The sequence below is a fragment of the Centropristis striata genome, chromosome 17 (assembly GCF_030273125.1).
Source record: "Centropristis striata isolate RG_2023a ecotype Rhode Island chromosome 17, C.striata_1.0, whole genome shotgun sequence".
In the NCBI taxonomy this organism is placed as follows: Eukaryota; Metazoa; Chordata; class Actinopteri; order Perciformes; family Serranidae; genus Centropristis; species Centropristis striata.
Genome location: NC_081533.1, coordinates 4,295,801 through 4,320,672, shown reverse-complemented (window position 1 = coordinate 4,320,672; position 24,872 = coordinate 4,295,801). Strand labels below are relative to the sequence as shown.

The 24,872-nt window shown below is 36.2% G+C and overlaps 2 protein-coding genes across 2 annotated transcripts in view; one reads left to right on the top strand and one right to left on the bottom strand.

Moving 5' to 3' along the window:
• The window catches only part of chd3 (chromodomain helicase DNA binding protein 3), a 96,336-nt gene extending 88,342 nt beyond the window's left edge, over window positions 1–7,994 (bottom strand). The window contains 4 exon segments of the mRNA XM_059354770.1: window positions 2,000–2,124; window positions 2,213–2,401; window positions 4,041–4,168; window positions 7,256–7,994. Of these exon segments, the coding sequence (XP_059210753.1) occupies window positions 2,000–2,124; window positions 2,213–2,401; window positions 4,041–4,168; window positions 7,256–7,418 (605 nt within the window). The 5' untranslated portion in view covers window positions 7,419–7,994.
• Window positions 7,995–14,899: 6,905 nt separating this feature from the next.
• naa38 (N-alpha-acetyltransferase 38, NatC auxiliary subunit) lies at window positions 14,900–19,409 on the top strand. The gene is made up of 3 exons (XM_059354764.1): window positions 14,900–14,981; window positions 15,883–16,057; window positions 18,743–19,409. The coding sequence occupies exons 1-3, from the start codon at window positions 14,943–14,945 to the stop codon at window positions 18,865–18,867; spliced, it is 339 nt and encodes a 112-aa protein (XP_059210747.1). The 5' UTR covers window positions 14,900–14,942; the 3' UTR covers window positions 18,868–19,409.
• The last annotated feature ends 5,463 nt before the right edge of the window (window positions 19,410–24,872 follow it).

Sequence of the window (24,872 nt, the reverse complement as noted above, 5' to 3'; positions counted from 1 at the left end):
TTACACAGGGCTGTCAAAGTGGTGAAAATGTTCTAAACATAGCACACAGTTAAATTGATATTGATTTATTTTAGGTGAGCCTATTTTTAGGTGCTGCCCCCATACGCAGCAGTACATTGCTCAGCTTGCACGTCAGTTCTCCTGCCTGCTTCTCCAAACTGGGGGTGCATCCACCTCCTTCATACGTTGTACGAGGTACTTGTATACATTAAAAAGGCGGGAACCTTTCTGGAGGAAAGCAGAGGTTCTTCTGATTGCTCTAAAAAAACAATTTCTTCATTTTTCTTCACAAAACACATATGTAGACGTTCAGGAAGAACTCAGGATGCTCAAAGTGAAATCAGATCAATGATAGGAGCTACGGTTTAGCCAAAAATGCTTTCTGTTTGAGGAGAACGTTTTGCTTTTTTTCGCTCTGATTGGTGCAACAAAAAACCCCACAACTGATCAGTTTTAGACACAAACTGACTAGTTTTAGACACAAACTGACTAGTTTTAGACACTAACTGACGAGTTTTAGACACAAACTGACTAGTTTTAGACACTAACTGACAAGTTTTAGACACTAACTGACAAGTTTTAGACACAAACTGACGAGTTTTAGACACTAACCGACTAGTTTTAGACACTAACTGACGAGTTTTAGACACTAACTGACGAGTTTTAGACACTGACGAGTTTTAGACACTAACTGACGAGTTTTAGACACTGACTGACGAGTTTTAGACACTAACTGACGAGTTTTAGACATAAACTGACGAGTTTTAGAAACTAACTGACGAGTTTTAGACATAAACTTACGAGTTTTAGACACTGACTGACGAGTTTTAGACACTAACTGACGAGTTTTAGACATAAACTGACGAGTTGTAGACACTGACGAGTTTTAGACACAAACTGATGAGTTTTAGACACTAACTGACTAGTTTTAAACACTAACTGACGAGTTTTAGACACTAACTGATGAGTTTTAGACACTAACTGACGAGTTTTAGACACTAACTTACAAGTTTTAGACACAAACTGACTAGATTTAGACACTAACTGACAAGTTTTAGACACTAACTGACGAGTTTTAGACACAAACTGACGAGTTTTAGACACTAACCGACTAGTTTTAGACACTAACTGACGAGTTTTAGACACTAACTGACGAGTTTTAGACACTAACTGACGATTTTTAGACACTGACTGACAAGTTTTAGACACTAACTGACGAGTTTTAGACATAAACTGACGAGTTTTAGAAACTAACTGACGAGTTTTAGACATAAACTTACGAGTTTTAGACACTGACTGACGAGTTTTAGACACTAACTGACGAGTTTTAGACATAAACTGACGAGTTGTAGACACTGACGAGTTTTAGACACAAACTGATGAGTTTTAGACACTAACTGACTAGTTTTAAACACTAACTGACGAGTTTTAGACACTAACTGATGAGTTTTAGACACTAACTGACGAGTTTTAGACACTAACTTACAAGTTTTAGACACAAACTGACGAGTTTTAGACACTAACTGACGAGGTTTAAACACTAACTGACTAGTTTTAGACACTAACTGACGAGTTTTAGACACTAACTGACAAGTTTTAGACACAAACTGACGAGTTTTAGACACTAACTGACGAGTTTTACTCTCCTTTCAGACAGACAGACAGACAGACAGACAGACAGACACACACACTCGGACAAACACACACACACCAACACCTGCTTTATTATCTTACATGACTTCCTCCTCTTTTCCATTTTGAAAACAGTTAAATTTGTAATCTAATAATGTATGGGTGAGAGCCACGTGCCAGAGTCAAGCAGACTCAAAATTTCTTTAGAATTTTCTAGTTCAATTTATTCTTCTGAGCATGACTCTTGTGCCACATTTGACAGTTTTCTTTTAAATTTGAACATGGCCACTATTAGCGAAGAGTCCAAGACCATTTTAGCTCCAGCCAGCAGTCAACACCATGTGAAAACAAGAGAGGATTAATGTACCTCATGAACTGGCTGAAGGCTTTGTAGTTGGTGAGCTCCCTGTAGTCCTCCTCTGTGAAGGTATGATCAACATCCTCCAGACCCCACTCCCTCGCCAGCTGGGCCGAGGTCTTCTGCTCTATCGGCTGCTGAGAAGAAGCCCACCAGTCAGAACAGAAAGATAATGGATTAATCATTTGCATGAACAGCTTTTTTTCTCCACTCTTTCTTTACCTTTGTTGTTTCCTCCTGACTGCTGTCTCGGTCCCCGTCGACTTTTTTCTTCTTCTTGGTCTTCTTCTCCTTCCTTTCTTTATGTTTCTTCTTTTTCTTCTTCTCTCCAGATCCATAGTCGCTGGCTACGCTGTCTGAGTTCTCGCCGTAGTCTCGTTCTCTGTCCGAGTCTCTCTCTACATCGCTGTCCTGAAGACGAAGATGGGAGGAAGAAGACGTTGAAAAGAATAAAGACAGTGGCCCTCATTTATGAAACGAGCATACGATAGAAAGTGGTCGTAAAGTGGGCGTACGATCATTTCTACGCAAGGCTCGGCATTTATCAAACGAGCATACGACAGAAAGTGAGCGTAAAGTGGGCGTACGATCATTTCTGCACAAGGCTCAGCATTTATCAAGCGAGCGTACGACAGAAAGTGAGCGTAAAGTGGGCGTACGTTCATTTCTACGCAAGGCTCGGCATTTATCAAGCGAGCGTACGACAGAAAGTGAGCGTAAAGTGGGCGTATGATCATTTCTACACAAGGCTCAGCATTTATCAAACGAGCATACGATAGAAAGTAGGGTTTGCACCGATTGCAATTTTCTGGCCGATCACCGATCACCGATCTTTAAAAAGCCTGACCTGCCGATTCCGATTTTGGCCGATACTGTTTTTTTTTTAACTCACAGCATACACCTTCAATGTTTGAATCTTATTTTATTAAAAAACAATAACACAGCAGTATTTTTCTTTAACAAATAAAGGAAATCACAATGTCTGAGGTAGTTAATAAAATACTGAAATTAAAATAAATAGCAACAATTTACAGAACAAACTAACAAAAGAACTGCAACCATAAATAAAGTGTCCTGAGTTTTTGGTTTCGTTATAGTACAACATACATACAACACAGTCATGCAGAAGTACGTGCAGACGCACTTTCAAACCAGAGAAGATCTCTAGATAAGATCGGTTTGACGTAAAAGAATCGGTCAATTTTTTTTATTGAGCATTATAGTGTTTTAAAAAGTTACAAAAAGATTCAAAATCACATTTTATGTTGGACTAAAGGACTAAGAAAGACACAAAATGACAAAAAAAAGAGACAAATTGACTAAAAAAAAGACACAAAATGAGAAGACAAAAAACAACAACACAGAAGACACAAAATGCCAAAAAAAGACACAAAATAACTAAAAAAGACACAACAACAGTCACAAAAAGACACAAATGACCAAAAAAGACACAAAATGACTTACAAAGACACGAAAAGACATGAAAAGGAATCAAAAATGGGCAAAATAGCCCTTTAAGACTCAATAGAGTTAAAAAACATAAAAGGGGAAAAAATCCTCTTTTTGGCTGTATTGCACCCTTCAGTGTCGTAAACTATCGAGGTGAGCCTTCTGAATCAGGTATATATATATATATATATATATATATATATATATATATATATATATATATAATTATTATATTATATATTATTATTTATATATATTAGGGCGTGGTATTTAAATGACGCTTGTTTCGAGACGCCACATCAACAGCCGATCATTTTTACACTGTGATTGGAGAGATCAGATTCTGCACTCGTTTCTACGCTCGTTTGATAAATGGTAAATGGACCTGCACTTATATAGCGCTTTTCTAGTCACTTTGCGACCACTCAAAGCGATTGACACTACAGACGGCGCTCATTCACCCACACATTCATACTGGTGGCAGAGGCTACCCTAAACGGCGCCACCTGCCACCATTGGGAATTCATTCTCACACTGATGAACGCAGCATAAATGAGGGCCAGAGTGTGGAAAAACAAAGTCCAAAGTGTGACAAACTTACAATCTTCTTGCGCTTTTTTGCTTTGACAGGTTTCCCCTCTTTGTCTTTCTTCTTTGTGTCCTTCTTCTTCTTGGGCCGGCCTTTCTTCCTGAGCGGGACCTCTCGGTCTGATACCTCTGCCTCCTCGTCTGGAGGCGGGACGGGCGTTAAAGAAAGCGTGAAAGAGAGACAGCTATTAGAATCAGATGAGCAATAATCTTCTCAAACGCTTCGGCTAATCCCCACTGAACATAATTACACACAACAAAAGCTGCATGACAGCCACCGTGGTGGCTCCTCCGACCTCTGACCCCCGACTGAATTGTGACACATGCTAAATTAGATACTTTGTCAGAGGGCTGAAAGTAGATTTGACAGCTGGTGTTGGTGGCTCCATAGCATGGGGATAATTGGTTTATTGGCCATACAAAAGTGTGACCACCACCTCTGAAAATAAGCATCCGTAAGTCCTGATGTGTAAAAGCTGTTAACTTTTCATTTAATACAAGTAGTTTAAAACCTCCACACACTCTAAGACAGTGATTCCCAACAGGGGGATTTTAAGGGATGTAATAAATCTAATGTGTTAAATATAGATGAGTCAGCATTTAATTCATTAGTGGGACAAAAACAACTAAATAAGGGCTACATTAAACGTTTATTCGTTTATTTAAATAGAAAAATCACTATAGAAAAGTTTAAAACTAAAGGCTATACCGCGAGAATAAGGACATGTGTAACATCCCTCCTGCAGTATACACAGGTAACCTCACCTAGCGGTAACCTCGCCTAGCGGTAACCTCACCTAGCTGTAACCGCACCTGGCGGTAACCTCACCTAGCAATAACCTCACCTAGCAATAACCTCACCTAGTGGTAACCTCACCTAGCAATAACCTCACCTAGTGGTAACCTCACCTAGCAATAACCTCACCTAGTGGTAACCTCAACTGGCAGTAACCTCACCTGGCGGTAACCTCACCTAGCAACAGTAACAGAGAGCTAATGGAAAAATGGTGAAGCGTCAGGGAGACGAAAATGCTGAATATCTCAAAAAGAAAAAGAGAGGGTACCATGAAAGTTACATTGAGTTCGGCTTCATAGAAACAATGGGGGGTCGCCAAAGTTTACAATGGTAAACATGTGGGTCCCTCAAGAAAAAGGTTGGGAACCACTGCTCTAAGAGACTCTGTCTTATATAACAGAGCATCTAAAATACATGACTGAGTCTCCGCTCTCGCTGAGAATGACGTGAAAATATCAGGGCCAGTTATTCCCCCATGGTATCTGTGCAATATCACAACCACAGGGAGAGCAATTTAACCTGCAACCTGACCTGGCTGGGGAATAGAAAGAGAGGGAAATAGCAGCAGCAGCAGCTTCAAAAGACACAGAAGCAGCAAAGCGTTAAAGCAGAACCAAAGATGTGCTGCGGTCTCAAGCAGCCAACCAGCCAGCCTGTTTGATCGGCTGCATTTTGTTGGCTTTTTATTGTCTGCCTGCCTTTGTTGGTGAGTGCTCCCAGCAGCAGCAGCAGCAGCAGCAGAAACAGCCCCCCTCCTCCTCCTCCTCCTCCTCCACCACCTCCTCTTCACTCCCAGCCCGTATTCGTAGCAGCGCGCAGCCGCCGAAGTCGCGCCGGGGGCGGCGGCATTACGCACGCAGGGCTCGGTGATCCGGAGGCCGCGGGACGGTGCGTCGGGCTGGAACGACCCCTCTTTCCCGCTCTCTGGACCCCGACCACCGCTGTGGCCGCTGCCAGGGGTCGTGAGGGGGTTAAGGTCCTCGACGGGAAGCTCGACACTAATTTATCTGTCTGGCTCGGCATTTCATGGCGGCGGGTCCGGAGCCGAGAGAGCTCATTAACACTAAAGACAAAGCAATTCCTGTCATGTTCATATAGGAAATCCCACTTTATCTCCAGCAAAATCACACTTCTCCCTCATGACATCTGCACTGTGGAGTTTCTCTCCAACGTGCAACACAAAAGAGCACAACTTATTATTGTGTTTGCACGTTGTGATGATTAAACTGCGAGCTTAAAAGGCTGCTGCACCGCTATTTCTGACTTGTGCTGTTGCAGTGTGGTTAACCAGCCACTACTTTCTCTGCACCCTTTTTACTTTCACTGCAACCCCGTGCAGCTTGTCACAGAAACTTCCAGAATGTCATATGCATTCAATCATGTGTGCAGCAGCCTGGAGGCTACAACAGCCCGAAGCTGCAGAAAATAAAGGAAAAAGCACCTTATTGTAGAGGCTATAAATACCTTAAATAAACATGTTATTGGGCTAATTAGTGGGCATGCATGCTAAGCTACAAGAGGGCTACACAGTCACACCTCTGTGTCCTGAGTGAGCAGCATGCAGCAGCAGCAGCAGTGTCCTATTCTGACCTGTCATAGAGGCTATTGTAGGGGCAACTTTCAGTCTGGCACACTATCACTGAGCCTTCATGTCTGCACAGCTAAACGCATCCTCTCTACAGATAGATATCAAATATATATAGCCTCCGGCCAGGGGAGTCCATGTTTTTTTTTTTTTTTTTTTTTTTTTAATCGCCAGCCTTTTCTTGCCGTGAGCTTTTTAACCCTTCAGGGCAACCTTCTGCCTCATTTGCATGCCAAGGAGCTGTCAAAAAGGTTTTTTTTCTATAAGGGACAAGCAACTTTTGGTGTCGGGAAAGAAGAAGAAGAAGAAGAAGTGAGGTTGAAAAGCAGCTGTGGCAAGTTTAGATTCAACTTTGTTGGGATGTGCTGGAGGTGGAGGAAGTGCAAGTGGGAGAAAAGGGAGAGTAGAGTAGCTGGAACAACAACACAGAAGCATTTTGTATTTTGTTGCAAACTGGACAGGAGTTTCTGTTTCCAAAGCGCGCTCTCGTCTCTTTTTTCTCCCCACCAGCTTGTCTTATAGCTGCAAATATGGCATCCATAACAACATATAGGTGCAGTAACTAGGGAGGTTACAGCCAAGCGGGTTAAGGAAGTGAAACGTGTGCTTCTTTTAAAAAAAAAAAAATCTGGACAAGTATGTTTCTATTTTGTCTGCGCGCACTCGAGTCCTGGCTGCTCTCTGCACCGTTCTGGACGTGGAGAAGCTCAGATATGGGGCTCAATCTGCGGGTTCCGGCTACTTCTAACAAGCCCTTTCTGCAACATTTTTACACCTCAGTAAGTGTGTTTTTATCTCGGCTGTGCGCGCTCCCGACTTGTCCGCCAGTTTTTCTTTTCTACTGTACCTGGCGCGGCTGGTGTTGCAGTTTCCCGAGGCGCCGCCGGCGAGTTTATGTCGCTTGCGTTCTCGTCTAGGTCTCCGTCGTCGTCTTCTTCATCAAAATCTCCTCCCTCGGAATTAACCACCATGCCCTCGTCTTCCTCACAGGAGCGGAGAGGAGAGGACATTATACTCCTGTCATTGGCTCCGTCCTTGTATTCAAAAAAGCGTATTCTTGCCCCGAATGTGTGATATTTATTTAATATTCAAATCGGCACAGAAAAAAGTGGGGGGCGTTTTGAAATATTTTACACCAGGCAGAGCAACAAAGATGGCCGCCCTCTTATATTTATTTTTTAACAACCCCCCCAATAAGAAAAAATCCCCTTACATAAAAAATGGCTGACTATATTATTTCAGAACGCACCCCCCTCCTCCTTTCTCTATCTCTCTCTCTCCGGCTCTCTTTCTCCCTCTGCGCGCCCCCTCCCTCCTTAAAAACGTACACATTGTTACAAGAGAAAGGGGTGTGTGGCTGCATGTAAGTTACATTGTTACTTGTTTGTTTCTTTTCTGTCTGCCCCCCCTCCTCTTTTCTCTCTCTCTTTTTTTCCAAGTCCGGATCAGTCACGAACCCCTCAGACTCGTCTGGTGTCACTGTCACTGTCAGGATCACACGCAACAACTCTCTCTTTCTGCATTGCAGAGCCCGACACAAATCTATCAAATATGGCCACCTTATATTCTCCGGAGCCCCCACCGTTGTATAAAAATTATTTTGGAGCAGCGGCAGGCGTGTGTGTGTGTGTGTGTGTGTGTGTGTGTGTGTGCGTGCGCGTAAATGTGCGTGCGTGTGTGTGTGAGTGCTGGGGAGGGATTGAGAGAGGGGGGTTGGGAAAATCTGCCGCAGCCATGCCCAGACTTACATCAGATTGTATTGCTTAAAAATTAACTACTTGTGGTGGGGATGGAAACAATTCACAGTATGCAAACTCCACTCCCCCCGTTATAAACTGCTTATGAAGCGGCATAACGCACACAGCAGCACCCAGAGCACAGGTTTAGACACAAACAGTGTTTTTTTTTGGAGTGTAACAAGGTGAGCAGCAGCAGGCTGAGCAGGCTGGATGCAGGCAGTAAGGCCATGGGAACCCCTCAGCCCGACAGCCCTCCGTGGCCGCTCAGGGCACTTTTTGTTTTGACAAAAGAAATTTTGATTTGCCTTTCGCAGTCAAACATCACAAGGCAGAGCGGTGCCAGGCTGCAGACTGCAACAATTAGTCCACTAGAATCACTCATTCTGCACATTTACTTTGAATTTTTCATGCAAAAGTGGCACAAAACACAATTTTAGCTTCTAAAATATTGAGATTTCATTATTTTTTCTCTTTTATATTATAATAAACTGGATATTTTTGGGGTTTGAGCTGACAAGACAAGATATTTAAAGGCATTTTCTTGTTTGGAGGAACTGGGACGGAGGTTTTTCACTATTATCTGACAAATTGCAGGGGAATGTGGTGCAGACTGCAACTATTAGTCATTCTGCAGATTTTCTTTTAATTTTTCATGCAAAAGTGGCACAAAACACAATTTTAGCTTCTAAAATATTGAGATTTCATTATTTTTTCTGTTTTATATTATATTAAACTGGTTATTTTGTGGTTTGTGCTGACAAGACAAGATATTTAAAGGCATTGTCTTGTCTGGAGAACATTTTTCACTATTTTCTGACAGCAGTTTTAGCCTCTCAGAAATTGAGATTTCATTATTTTTTGTGTTTTATGTCATATTAAACTGGTAATTAGTCCACTAGAATCAGTCATTCTGCAGATTTTCTTTAAATTTTTCATGCAAAAGTGGCACAAAAAGCAGTTTTAGCCTATCAAATATTGAGATTTCATTATTTTTTCTGTTTTATATGATATTAAACTGGTTATTTTGGGGTTTGTGCTGACAAGACAAGATATTTAAAGGCATCTTCTTGTCTGGAGAACATTTTTCACTATTTTCTGACAAATTATAGATCAAATTATTAATTGAAATACCTGAGAAAATAATTAGATTATTGAATAGTTAAAATAATCATCAGTTGAAGCTCTTATGTGACGTGTGATGAACTTCAGAGAAATCCTGACGGAGATTTTTCACTATTTTCTGACAAATTGCAGGGGAACATGGTGCAGACTGCAACTATTAGTCCACTATAACAGATTTTCTTTTAACTTTTCATGAAAAAGTGGCACGAAAAACAGTTTTAGCCTCTCAAATATTGAGATTTTATTATTTTTTCTGTTTTATGTCATATTAAACTGGTTATTAGTCCACTATAATCAGTCATTCTGCACATTTTCTTTTCATTTTTCATGCAGAAGTGGTACAAAACACAATTTTAGCTTCTAAAATATTGAGATTTCATATTTTTTTCTCTTTTATATTATATTAAACTGGTTATTTTGTGGTTTGGGCTGACAAGACAAGATATTTAAAGGCATCGTCTTGTCTGGAGAACATTTTTCACTATTTTCTGACAAATTATAGATCAAATTATTATGTAAGCCAGGCAGGGGAACGTGGTGCAGACTGCAACAATTAGTCCACTAGAATGAGTCATTCTGCGGATTTACTTTAAATTTTTCATGCAAAAGTGGCACAAAAAGCAGTTTTAGCCTATCAGATATTGAGATTTCATTATTTTTTCTGTTTTATATCATAATAAACTCATTATTTTGGGGTTTGTGCTGACAAGACAAGATATTTAAAGGCATCGTCTTGTCTGGAGAACATTTTTCACTATTTTCTGACAAATTATAGATCAAATTGTTATCTAAGTCATGCAAAAGTGGCAATTTTTCATGCAAAAGTGGCACAAAAAACAATTTTAGCCTCTCAAATATTGAGATTTCATTATTTTTTCTGTTTTATATGATAATAAACTGGTTATTTTGGGGGTTTCTACTGACAAGATAAGATATTTAAAGGCATTGTCTTGTCTGGAGGAACTGGGACGGACATTTTTCACTATTTTCTGACAAATTATAGATCAAATTTTTAATTCAAATACCTGAGAAAATAATTAGCAGATTAATGAATAGTTAACATAATCATCAGTTGAAGCTCTAATGTGACAAATAAAAGGCTGGGTGAAACATCCTGATGAACTGATGAAAGAAACAGTAGGAGTATAACGATCATATACAGCCTTGATTCAAAATAATTATGTTGTATTTATTTTTCTTTAAAATAAAATCATATTTCTCATCATGTCTCAATCTTTTCCTCTGTGCAACAATTATCCATTTATAAGCAGTAAGAGGACTTTAATTCCACAAATCATATAAATATGTGAGCATTTTGGGTCACAGGTTCATTCACATTGACCCTAGAAATAGAAGCTGGACCAAAAAAGAAAAATATTTAAAAATGGTCATAACTTATTCGGTGTTTCTGGAGCTTTAAACAGCAGGCTTTGTATATATATATATATACATGCAGTATGCAAATTATTATGCAAATTGTTCCATATATATCATTTGCATACTGTATGTATGTATATATATATATATATATATATATATATATATATATATATATATATATACATACAGTATGCAAATTATTATGCAAATTGTTCCATATATATCATACATAAAAAAATATAATTTATATGTTTTTATTTATTTATTTTATTATATTATATGTCATTTTAATTTGATGTATATATATAAATATATATATATATATATATATATAAACATATATATATATACACACATACATATATATGTATATATATGTATGTGTATCTATATATATATATACATACATAATATATATATATGTATATATACATACATACATATATATGTACATATATACTTTATTATAAATACATATAGATAGATACACATATATGTATATATGTATGTATATATACATATATACATATATTTATAGTAAAGTATATATGTACAATTATATATGTATATATATGTGTGTATATATATACATATATATTTACATATATATACACACATACATATAGAAATATATATATATATGTGTATATATGATAAGCAAATTATTATGCAAATGATTCCATATATATCATATATATAAAAAATGTCATGTAGAATTATTTATTTAATTTATTATATTATAATATGTCATTTTAATTACATTTTTTATTTTATATAATTTTTTTATTTTTTAGAAAGAATGGGCTATTTTCACTAACAACAATGTGATATGTTGCAGTAGGATGGAAATAAAACAAAATAATTTAAAATAATAAGATTATTAATAATAATAATAATAATAATAACAATAGGTACATTATGACATGATGAATCTGTTTTAGTTTCAGGGGTCTTTTGTTGTGTTGTCACAGCTTCATGTTTCCCTCGTTAATGATATTAATAACAGCTTTGCTTTTCTTCTTTTATGTCAAAATGAAATCACAGCAGGTGGAAGTCCTTCAGCGTCTCCTGCACAAAGACTCAATGTTTTTCACACATTTGAAGAAAAAACATCTCCAGTCACTTAGATAGTAATCTACAATAATAATAATAATAATAATAATAATAATGATAATGGATGAGTTTTTCTCATTTCTTGTCATGTTTTTAAAGTTTGTCATCTACTGCAGCTAAACCAAAGTATGTTCTGCTTTAATATGTACACATGATGCATGTTTAGGCTCAAACTAGTTTTTATTATCATGTTGTGGCGTCTCACTAATCTCATAATTAGACCCAGCTGGTGATGGAGCAGCACCTTAACAAGCCTGACATCACTGCAGCATTTAACTATTACAACATGTTCTGTTGTTGTTTTTAATCAACACTCCCACAGGGCCACATATAGGACCGTCACTGAACCAGATATGATACAACTGCAATTTTAAATATGTTTACAGTGCAGTAACTGAACATATTTCATGCTCAAATGCATGTAGAACAGTATAAATATGAATACAAAAGGTTTAAAACAATAAAAAATAACCACTTACTGTGATTTCTTTTTTTTTTCAGTGCAAGAACAGCAGACCATCATTAATTACAAGAAGTAATTTTTTGCATGTTTACACTGCACTTTTAAGATTTCATGTTTTTGGTCATTTTGTGTCTTTTTATGGTATTTTTTTGATGATGTCATCACTCTAGTCTCTCCATAGGGTAACATTGGGGTGATTTTTTGGCGTGTTTTTGTTCATTTTGTGTCTTTTTTTTGTTCATTTTGTGTCTTTTTTTTGTTCATTTTGTGTCTCTTTTGGTCATTTTGTGTCTAATTGTTTATTTTGTGTCTATTTGTTTACAGTGCAGTAACTTAACATATTTCATGCTCAAATGCACAAATAACAGTATAAATAGGAATACAAAAGGTTTGAAGCAAATAAAAAATAACCAACAACTGTGATTTCTTTATTTTTTTTCAGTGTAAGAACAGCAGACCAACATTAATTACAAGAAGTAATTTTGTGCATTTTTACACTGCACTTTTAAGATTTCATGCTCAAATGCATGTAGTTGTACTGAGGGCCACTTCAAGTGAGGGTGAGGGCCGTATGGGGCCCCCGGGCCTCCAGTTGCCCATCCCTGGTCTAGACTCACATCCATGCCTGTCCAGACCTTCTCTCTCTCTCTCTCTCTCTCTCTCTCTCTCTCTCTATATATATATATATGCAACAGGTGTGTGTGTGTGTGTGTGTGTGTGTATAGAATAGCCTTTATTGCAGGGGTCTCAAACTTAAATTACCTGGGGGTAGTATCAAAATGACTAAGAAAAGAGACAAAATGACCCTTTTGGGACCCTTTTGGGTCATTTTGTGACCCTTTTGGGTCATTTTGTGTCTTTTTAAAATAATTTTGTGTCTTTTTTTTAGTAATTTTGTGTCTTTTTTGTCATTTTGTGTCTTTTTTTTGTAATTTTGTGTCTTTTTTTGGTCATCTTGATACTGCCTCCAGCGGCCCCCAGGTAATTTGAGTTTGAGACCCCTGGTGTAGAGGTATAAAAAGTATAAAATATGAATGAGGAGGAGTGGTTGCATGTCGAGGTAGTATTTCTAGTATTTTAGTGTGTCAGATATTCATGTCTCACTTATAAAAAAGGATATAAAACTATATCCAGGGTTGTCATATGATGCTGCAGGCTCTGACACACTGCTCTACTGTGCTGAGGCCTCCTCCTCCTCCTCCTCCTCCTCCTCCTCCTCCTCCTCCTCCTCCTCCTCCTCCTACTCCTCCTCCTCCTCCTCCTCCTCCTCCTCCTCCCCTGGGTGCTGCGCTGTAGCTAACCCAGATTTTATGCAGTGTGACACGGAGGAAGACAGCAGCTCTGTGTGAACCGAGGCGACCCGGAGAGCAGATCATGTTAAATAATGTTCCTGCAGCGACGAGCTGTGGAGAGACACTCGGCTTTACAACCTGACGGAGAGTTTCCTCTCTAGCTGTGACTTATTCCCTGGGGGTTTAGTCTGGCGTGAGCCACTTAATAGGTCCAATAATGGCGTCTTCTGCCCTGTGAAACTGGAAGTTTCTTCTCTGTTTAATTTGCTTTAGAGTCTTTTATTCTGGCCCGCGACCCGATTGCGGATAAGCGGTTAATGGTAATGAATGAATGAATGAATGAATGTTTTATTCTGGTTCTAGCGAGGTCACAACCCCAATCTCTGCAAACACAAAAAGGCCTCAAGTGTTTTTTATTGCCTACAGAATGGAGTTTTAAGTGCAAAGAGGAGGTCATGTCACACAATTTAACATTTTAACTCTATGGAGTTTTGAGATATTTTGTCGATTTCTGACTCCTTTCCATCCTGCCTGTATTCACCACTTAGAAATGTTTAAATGCCATGTTGGTATATTTTTTTCACGTATATGACCTGATAATAATTGATTTTTTTATTCTGATTTACTGGATTAAAACATTTTGAACCAAAAAGAAACAAAGAAACACCAACATAAATGTGATCTTGTGACTGTGTGTGATCCTGTCATCAACTCTGGTTTTTATTCTAGTGGGACTCTATTTTATTAGTGTCTTGTGTGTTTAGCCGAACAATTTGGTGATTTTATGTCTTTTTGTCTCTTTTTTGTGTCTTTTTTAGTTATTTTGTGTCTTTTTCAGTCATTTTGTGTCTTCTTCTGTGCTTTTTTTTTGTCATTTAGGCTTGTCATGTGTCTTTTTTGGCCAATTTATGCCTTTTTTTAGTCATTTTGTGTCTTTTTTGGTAATTTTGTGTCTTTTTTAAATAATTTTGTGTCTTTTTGGTGGGTCATTTTGTGTCTTTTTTAAGTAATTTAGTTTTTATCTGTCATTTTGTGTCTTTTTTAAAATAATTTTGTGTCTTTTTTAAATAATCTTGTGTCTTTTTTGGTAATTGTGTCTTTTTTAATAATTCTGTCTTTTTTTTGTAATTTTGTGTCTTTTTTTAAGTAATTTAGTTTTTTCCTGTCATTTTGTGTCTTTTTTTATAATTTTGTGTCTTTTTTTGGTCATTTTCTGTCTTTTTTAAGTAATATAGTGTTTTTTCAGTCATTTTGTCCTTTTTGTAATTTTGTGCCTCAACAGTCTCTTGATGTGTCGTTCACTTTAAAACCCCCCCACAAAAAAAAAAAAAAAAAAAAAAAACTGGATCGCGTTTCCGGTTTAGCTGGTCCGTCACACAAACCGCTCCGTCAACAAATGTTGCAGGAAGAGAAGAAGAAGGAGTAATGGCAACAATGATCGAAGAAAACGGTCCTTCGACTCATGTATGTTTCTCTTTTTAATTAATTAGTATTTAATGTGACTGTGACGCTGTTTGACGCGTCAACACGCAGAGAAAACGGTTTATTAATAACATGAATCAGTTATTATCGAGCTTCAGTTGGTGCTAACAGATCAATGATACAAATGAAACATTCACCGACATTTAAAGAGAAAATATAAACTAATAATATACTGAACGATACTTAACATTAATAATATTTACTTACATCTACACATGTTTACAGATAGTTTCCTTAATGTATTTATGAATAAAACTGCGCATCACTTTAACCAGAGTAAACTCAAATTCATTAGTGTTTTTACAAGATAAAGGAATAATCCAGGATTTTTCTTCTTTTTTGTCATTTACTTTTCATTGTTTCTTGATTTTACATGTAAATTAACAAACAAACAATCAACATGAAGACCTATAGACGAATACAGGAAATATCAAGGGGAAAGTAAAAGCGTAAAAAATGGGATTGGAAAACAAAAACAAAAACAACAATAAAAAGAAAAGGTACAAAGAAATGAAAGTATTCTGATCGTCCAATCTGAGATTACCTGAAGTCCTGAAGGTTTTATGGTAGAGACATATGTAATCCATTTTTGCCAATCTTCAATAAATACCTCTGTTTGTGTTCTTAGATTGAAAGTAAATTTTTCCATTACAAAGATCCATTTCTTCCTTATTAATTTTTTTACAGGCCACCAGTAATATTCTCACTAAATATTTATCTTTATTCCTCCGCTCCAGCTCCTCTAGATCCACCAAATGTAACACATTGAAACAAGAAGTAATCCAGTATTTTTCTTATTATGTTATCGTCTTATCTTATATTTTTATGTTGTCGTGGTAACGTCAGTGTCAGTGTGCTCCTTTACCTTGTGTTTCTCCTCCAGGAGCAGCCAGGAGGCTCCTCGTCGTCCCAGGCCCGCCAGAACCTGGAGGGGCTCCTGAACAAGAACATGAGGATCCGGATGACGGACGGGCGGACTCTGGTGGGTCTGTTCCTCTGCACCGACCGGGACTGTAACGTCATCCTGGGCTCCGCTCAGGAGTTCCTCAAGTCCTCAGGTACCTCAGACACCATCTTCATGTTCTGCTCCACTGGAGGAAAGTACCTTAAAGGTCTGTTAGTGCAGAAGTTCTCAACCTTTTTGAGTCTCGACCTCCAATCTAACATCATGTTGTCTCACTGAACACAATCTCACAGTTCAGATCAGACAAACTCAGTTGATACAACGAATTTTGGACAAATAATGAAGCAGACAACAACTTAAACATCTCTCTGTCTGTGCATTTATATATTTTATTGTTCCTTTTAATCTAAGTCCTTTGCTATCAGTTTAAAGGTCCATTCTGACCTCCTGAGTGTGTAACAGTCAGCTTCAAGCCAGAGACTCCTTGGAAAGTAACAACTTGATACTTTGGGATTTGTCAGAAAAGACACAAAATTACCCAAAAAAGAATCAAAATGATCACATAATGACACAAAATGATCAAAAGAAGACACAAAATTAAAAAAAATTACAGAAAATTAAGAAGAAGGGACTCAAATTGACCACAAAATGACAAAAAATGACCAAAGAGGACACAAATTGACCAAAAAATACACAAAATGACCCAAAAAAGAAACAAAATGACAAAAAAAGACACAAAATGACAAAAAAAGACACAAAATGACCAAAAAAGGACACAAAATGACCAAAAAAAGACACAAAATGACCAAAAAAGACATGAAATTACCAAAAAGACTAAAACAAATTAACACAGTGGAGACAGAGCTGACTTCCAAAATGATTTGGCGACCCCAATTGGGGTCGGGACCCCCAGGTTGAGAACAGCTGTGATAGAGGACTTGAACCTGATCCTGAACCCAAATCCCGCAGCTTTAACCTGCACCGTGTGCTCAAAACGTCCTCAAAACAAAGTCCTCCTAGTTTATAATCTGTTTGTCTTCTCTGGCAGTGAAACTGGAGCCTCATTTACATTTAATCTGCAACTTAATGGATCAGTTTTCACACAAATGACACAGTTTGCTGCAGATCTGTAGCTCATCTACCACAACGTTTAATATGTGCACTTTTCTGTTAGATCGCCTTCTAAACGAGGCTCTCAGAAACTTTATTTTTTACGGTAAAATATGGAATACAATGTCAATCTTAAACAAGAAATCAACAGTGCTAATATTATTTTACCGTAATATTAGAAAAAGTTGCACCGTATTTATTACGGTAAAGTTCTGGCAACCACAGCTGCCGTTCTAAATAATGACAAGTACCTAAAAAAAATGGCTTAGTATCTCCAAAATTATGAGAAATATCTAAAAATATGGCAAAACAGTGTTTCTTTTGATGGAAAAACTGTATTTTTTTACTGTAAAATATGGAATAAAATGGCAATCTTAAACATGAAATCAACAACAAAAAGTTGCACTGTATTTATTACGGTAAAGTTCTGGCAACCACAGCTGCTTTTTTTTACCATAAAAACAACAGTTTTTTTTCTTCAAAGTCTAATTTTTTATCCTTTTTGTACAGGATAAAACCCTAACCCTTAGAAAAACTTTATTTTTTTTACTGTAAAATATGGAATAAAATGGCAATCTTGAACGGGAAATCAACATATAATTTTACCGTAATATTACAAAAAGCTGCACCGTATTTATTACGGTAAAGTTCTGGCAACCACAGCTGCCGTTCTAAATAATGACAAGTACCTAAAAAAAATGGCTTAGTATCTCCAAAATTATGAGAAATATCTAAAAATATGGCAAAACAGTGTTTCTTTTGATGGAAAAACTGTATTTTTTACTGTAAAATATGGAATAAAATGGCAATCTTAAACAGGAAATCAACAGTGCTAATATCATTTTACCGTAATATTACAAAAAGTTGCACTGTATTTATTACGGTAAAGTTCTGGCAACCACAGCTGCTTTTTTTTTACCATAAAAACAACAGTTTTTTTTTCTTTAAAGTCTACTTTTTTATCCTTTTTGTACAGGATAAAACCCTAACCCTTATAAAAAATATACTGTATTATTTAATGGTAAAATCTTTACTTTATGCATTTTTATTAATAAAGTATTTTCTTGTCAATCAAATGGCAAAACAGTGTTTCTTTTGATAGAAAAACTTTATTTTTTACGGTAAAATATGGGATAATTGAACGTGAAATCAACATATAATTTTACCGTAATATTACAAAAAGTTGCACCGTGTTTATCTTGGTAAAGTTCTGGCAACCACAGCTGCCGTTCTAAATAATGACAAATACCTAAAAAAAATGGCTTAGTATCTCCAAAATTATGAGAAATATCTAAAAATATGGCAAAACAGTGTTTCTTTTGATGGAAAAACTGTATTTTTTTACTGTAAAATATGGAATAAAATGTCAATCTTAAACAGGAAATCAACAGTGCTAATATCATTTTACCGTAATATTACAAAAAGCTGCACCGTATTTATTACGGTACAGTTCTGGCAACCACAGCTGCTGGTTGTTGTTTTTACCATAAAAACAACAGTTTTTTTTATTTTTTAAAGTCTACTTTTTTATCCTTTTTGAACAGGATAAAACCCTAACCCTTATAAAAATATACTGTATTATTTAATGGTAAAATCTTTAATTTATGCATTTTTATTTATAAAGTATTTTCTTGTCAATCAAATGGTAAAACAGTGTTTCTTTTTTTTTACCGTAAAAACAACAGTTTTGTTTTTTTACAGTGTATTTTTTTCTCCTTTCTGCCTCCAGACACGTTCTCCCAGGGGGAACCCAGAGTCCTGGGCCTGGCCATGATCCCGGGTCATCACGTGGTCTCCATCGAGGTGGAGGCCGACAGTCTGGAGGACACGCAGGGCTTCGGGGACAACCATTGATGGAGACCTGAAGACCTGAAGACCTGAAGACCTGGAGACCCCCACCCCGGTCTGTTCAGACTGAGGTCCAGGAGAACGGGGGCGTCTTCCTCTCAGGATTTAATGGCTCTGGTCTCCTCTGCAGAGACAGATCTCCTGTATTCTGGACTCTGGATTTATCCGTTCCCGCTCCATCAGGCAGGTCCAAACTGTTCCAGAAAGGACCCCGCTGCTGCAGGTTTCTACTCCAACCAATCAGGAACACACCTGGTTCTACTGATCAGCTGTTTAAACCCTCAGATCAGCTGATTGAACCACTTGTGCATGTTGAAAGGAAAACCTGCAGCCACGAGGCCCCTTCTGGAATAGTTAGGACATATCTGAAGATGTGAAGATGTGTGTGTGTGTGTGTGTGTGTGTGACGCTGGATGAGTGTGTACAGTCTTTGTTTGATGTTTTAAAATACATAAAATGCTAAATTTGAGACTGTGTGTTTAGTTGTCATTGAAAGCAACATGCATCAGCTGCTACATGTTTTTTAAAAAGCAGAACTTCATGGATTTTACATATAAAAGTTGGTTTAACCCTTAACAGGACACTCATTGATATACTTGCAAATTCCAAATTTCAACCCTGGAGAATATTGGAGGATATTACATACAGCCAGAATGTGTAAAAAACACATGCGTACCCGAGGGAGGGGGGGAATACTTTGAGAAAAAAGTTTACGAGAATGTGCAGATTTATGAGATTTAAAGCGGTGAACCTGCGAGAAAAAGGTTGACTTTTTTCACTTTTTTTCTTGGAAATCTGTGACTTTTTCCACACAGATTTGTCACTTTAAATCTCGTAAATTTGCAGTTTTTTTTCTCGAAATATTAGCCCCCTCCCCCGGGTTTGTATTTTTATTTTTATTCATACTTAATACGCCGTCATAGTCAAGTTCTCCTGGTACATCGAAGTCACTGAAGAATAACTCTGTTTGTACGACTGTTTCTTGCCGATTTTTTTTTCTAAATTTTTCATTTTTACATTGGAGGTCCAGGTCAATAAAGTGAATATTATCATATTATCATCATAGTGATTGGTCAGATGTCATGGTGTCTGTGACGTAGTCTGATCTTTGCTGATTATCTGGAATAAATCCATGTTTCTAGGACCAAACAGAGACACGGGGACCCAGTTTATATCCACTGAAGCTACCAGATATAGTTCTTCACCTGATAAAGTTTTAATCCTCTGGGACCACTCGGGACATTTTCAGCCATATTTGTCATTTTTCACTTTTGTTTTGGCTACAGTTGTTCTGATTCTGATACCAGTATGGTAAATTACACTGTAAAAAAGGTTTGTAGAAATAACAGTAAAACTCACTGTCAAATACATCAGAAATAGGGCATAAAATGAAAAATTGTATATCACCGTATTAGACACTTTTAACTACCGTAAATCAAAGAATAGAGCAAAACTTTTACTTTTCTCTGTCATAAACTGGAAGAAACACACGGGTTTTAGGTAAAATATAACATTTTCATGCAAAATTTATGGAGAAATACCATGATGTGTGAATGAATGACACAATTACCCTAAAAATAACAGGATTATTCAGACTAAATTACAGTTTTCGCTGATATTTCCATTTAAATTTGGAATAGAAAATCCACTGTTACCGGAGTCCAGGCACCGATCAGATACCACATCATTTATTAAACTAGTCATTTATTAAATTAGTCATTTATTAAATCAGTAAACTGGATCGCTCCGTTAAGCTCTGGCACAGTTCTATTTCTTCTTCTCTTAAAACAGTGGCGCTGTGCTGCAGCCTGCAGCTGTTTTAACCCATAAGAACCTATGGTGAAACCAGTGTAACAAACACTTTAAATCTTCTATAATCTCCCATATTCAGCTTTATGCTTCACATTAACTCATTAAATCCCTAAGAGATTGAAGTGATTTCTCCAAAATGTGTGTGTGACTGGAAACAGAATTGTGAAAAAGTAGCTAATTTTAAAAAGCATATTTTTTGTCATGAGGCTAAGTTTAAACCCATTTAACAATTCTAATCCGTTAATTTCCTTTATTACATTTAACTGGTTCTGACCAGATTTCCTGAACAAACTAAAGTCACAATTTTTATATATGTTATGGAGATGCAAACAAAAAGGCAAATGGTTATTTGTTTTTATTTATTATTGATGTATTATTATTTTGTTACTTAAAAAAGTACAAATCTGAAAAACAATTTGTTGTTAAACAGCACTATTAATGTCACAAATTTTGATAAATGTTGATGAGATGCAGAGAAAAAGGCACATTTTTTTTCCCGTTTTTCAGCCAGAAGGCTCTGAAAGGGTTAAATTATAGTGAGAATGAGAGGGTTAAAGGTCTGAAGTGTAAACAGTTTGTGGGTAAAAGGTTGTAAGAAGCAGTTTGTTCCTGCAGAGGGCGCTGCAGGCTGCAGCAGAGCTTTATGATGGAAATTATTCAGTGGAGAAGTCTGCAAATGAAAATAAATCTGAAGGTTCGTGGTTAGAAGTAAAGTGAGGTGCATTCTGGGTAATAAAGACGTCAGATTTTGATGAATGCATGAAAAAAGAAACAAGAATCTGCATCAATTTATAACTGTTTGCTTTTTAAAATTCTAGTATTGAAGAACGTACATTACATTTCTGCAAATGTAATGAAAAAATAATCCTCTAAGTCAGAAGTCTCACACTCCAATTACCTGGAGGCAGAATCCAAATGACCACAAAAAGACACTAAATTACTAAAAAAAAACCTAAATTACTTTTAAAAAAGACACAAAATTATTTAAAAAAAGACACAAAAATACCAAAAAAAGACAAAGAATTACCAAAAAGACAGAATTATTTAAAAGACACAAAATTACCAAAAAGACACAAAATTATTAAAAAAGACACAAAAATACCAAAAAAAGACAAAGAATTACCAAAAAAAGACACAAAATTATTAAAAAAGACACAAAAATACCAAAAAAGACACAGAATTATTTAAAAATGACACAAAATTATTTAAAAAAAGACACAAAATTACCAAAAAGACACAAAATTATTTAAAAGACACAAAATTACCAAAAAAGACACAAAAATACCAAAAAAGACAAAGAATTACCAAAAAAAGACAAAATTATAATGATGTCATTATAATGATGCTTTAGTATTTCAATATAATCCGATTATTAATTCAAATAATTTGAAATGAGTTGTTGACAAAAAATAATTTGAAACTTCTTCAAAAATAATGACTCCTCAGAATTAAATTATAAGTCAGAATTATGACGAATTGCAAGTTATGACATATAAATGAGAAGCTTTCTCATAATAAAGTTTATAGAAATAAACACATTTTGAAATTATTAAGTATCACAAAACAGTGATGTATCTCAAAACATGGAAGGTTTTGCAAAAAAATTAAAAACTCAAAATGATAAACTTAAATAATGTCTATCTTTTATTTTGACATCAGTCATTTTTCAGATACAGTCTGCAGAGGTTTTTATTTTTTCATCATAAAGCTACATTTTTACTTCATTTTCTTCTTTTACTGGTTGAAATGGCCTGATTAAGATTAAGGAAAGCAATAGTTAATCCTTAGAAAAAAATTAAAAATCTAAAAACTAAAAGTGAGTAAAAGGAGGAAAAAATCATTAAAAATGTCTTTAAAATGTCTTTTTGTGCCTTTTTTGGTAACCGTCTTTTTTTTAAGTACTTTTTTGTCTTTATTTAAGTACTTTGTGTCTTTTTTTTTTAATTTTGTGTATTTTTTGGTCATTTTGTGTCTTTTTAAATAATTGTGCGTCTTTTTTTAACAATTGTGTGTCTTTTTTTGGTCATTTTGTGTCTTTTTAAAATAATTTTGTGTCTTTTTTAAATAAATGTGTCTCTTTTTTTAATAATTATGTGTCTTTTTTAATCATTTTGTGTCTTTTTTGTTAATTTTGTGTCTTTTTTGGTAACTGTGTCTTTTTTTGGTAATTCTGAGAGGAGAGGACAGGAGAGGCTGTAAACATGTAAATAAAAAAATAATCATTTATCAAAGGAATTTGACTTGTGTTTTTTCTCTTTTATATTATTTATGTCATTATAACTGTGTTATTCTGCATAAAAGTCATTTTTGAGTTGTTCCCACTTCTAGACATGGTTGTACTGATTCCACAGAGTGTCTTTAAAAATTGTAGGATCCAACATCTTGGAGCCGTTTTGTCTCCGTTAAAAACAAAGAGACGGTTCAGTTGTTTGAACATTTTAATACTCTGGAGCCTGTCGGCTGGTTCAGTCTGGCAACAGGAGAACCACTGCCACCAACAGCAGGAACCCTCAAAGAAAGAAAGAAACCCAGAAAGGAAGAGGCTGATGTTCTCCATGTTCTCCATCAGTCGGTGATTTAAATCCAAAGAGCCGCTCTCGTCTGGTCACAGTCAGTGGAGCAGAAACCAGAACGTACATTACATTTCTGCAAATGTAATGAAAAAATAATCCTCTAAGTCAGAAGTCTCACACTCTAATTACCCGGAGGCAGAATCCAAATGACCACAAAAAGACACTAAATTACTAAAAAAAAAAACTAAATTACTTTAAAAAGACACAAAATTATTTAAAAAAAGACACAAAATAATTTAAAAAAAAAGACACAAAAATACCAAAAAGACAAAGAATTACAAAAAAAAAGACACAAAAATACCAAAAAAAGACAAAGAATTACCAAAAAAAGACAAAAAAAACAAAAAAAGACAAATAATTACCAAAAAAAGACACAAAAATACCAAAAAAAGACAAAGAATTACCAAAAAATGACACAAAAATACCCAAAAATGACACAAAAATACCAAAAAAAGACAAAAATACCAAAAAAAGACAAATAATTACCAAAAAAAGACATAAAAATACCAAAAAGACAAAGAATTACCAAAAAAGACACAAAAATACCAAAAAAAGACAAAGAATTACCAAAAAAAGACACATAATTATTTAAAAAAGACACAAAATTATTTAAAAAAAGACACAAAATTACCAAAAAGACACAAAATTACCAAAAAAGACAAAAAAATACCAAAAAACTCAAAATGATAAACTTAAAAAAATATATAAGTATCTTTATCTTTTATTTTGACATCAGTCATTTTTCCAGGTACCGAGTCTGCAGAGGTTTTTCTTTTTTCATCATAAAGCTACATTTTTACTTCATTTTTTTCATCATTCTCCGTTAAAAACAAAGAGACGGTTCAGTTGTTTGAACATTTTAATACACTGGAGCCTGTCGGCTGGTTCAGTCTGCAGCAGGAGAACCACTGCCACCAACAGCAGGAACCCTCAGAAGAAAGAAAGAAACCAGAAAGGAAGGCCGAGGTTCTCCATGTTCTCCGTCTGTCGGTGGTTTAAATACAAAGAGCTGCTCCGTCTGGTTCGTCTGGTCACAGTCAGTGGAGCAGAAACCACCAGCAGGTTCAGAGGAGGAGAGGCTTTAACTCCAGAGAACCTCAGCTGGTTCTCATGAGAACAGAAGAGAAGAACATGGTGCTGCTCCAGGATCAGTTGGTTCTCTGTTTGAGCCTCGTTTAGTCACATTAACCTGAACCTGAACGCTTCAGCTCCAGACACGTTACACACACACACACACACACACACACACACACACACAGCGCTGCACACCTGGAGCTCAAGAACCATTTAAACCAGGGGTCTCAAACTGGCGGCCCGCGGGCCAATTGCGGCCCTCGTGATGATATTTTGTGGCCCCCACCTTGATATGAAAGTTTAATGTGAGTTTTATATGAATGGCACTTGTTTATTATCTGCCGTGTTGTTGTTACCGCAAGAAGTGGAAATGTTATGTCATGTCATTTTGTGTCTTTTTTTGTAATTTTGGGTCTTTTTCTAATAATTTTATGTCCTATTTAGTCATTTTGTGTCTTCTTTTTAGTAATTTTGTGTCTTTTTTAGTAATTGTGTGTCTTTTTTGGTCATTTTGTGTGTTTTTTTTAGTCATTTTGTGTCTTTTTTAGTAAT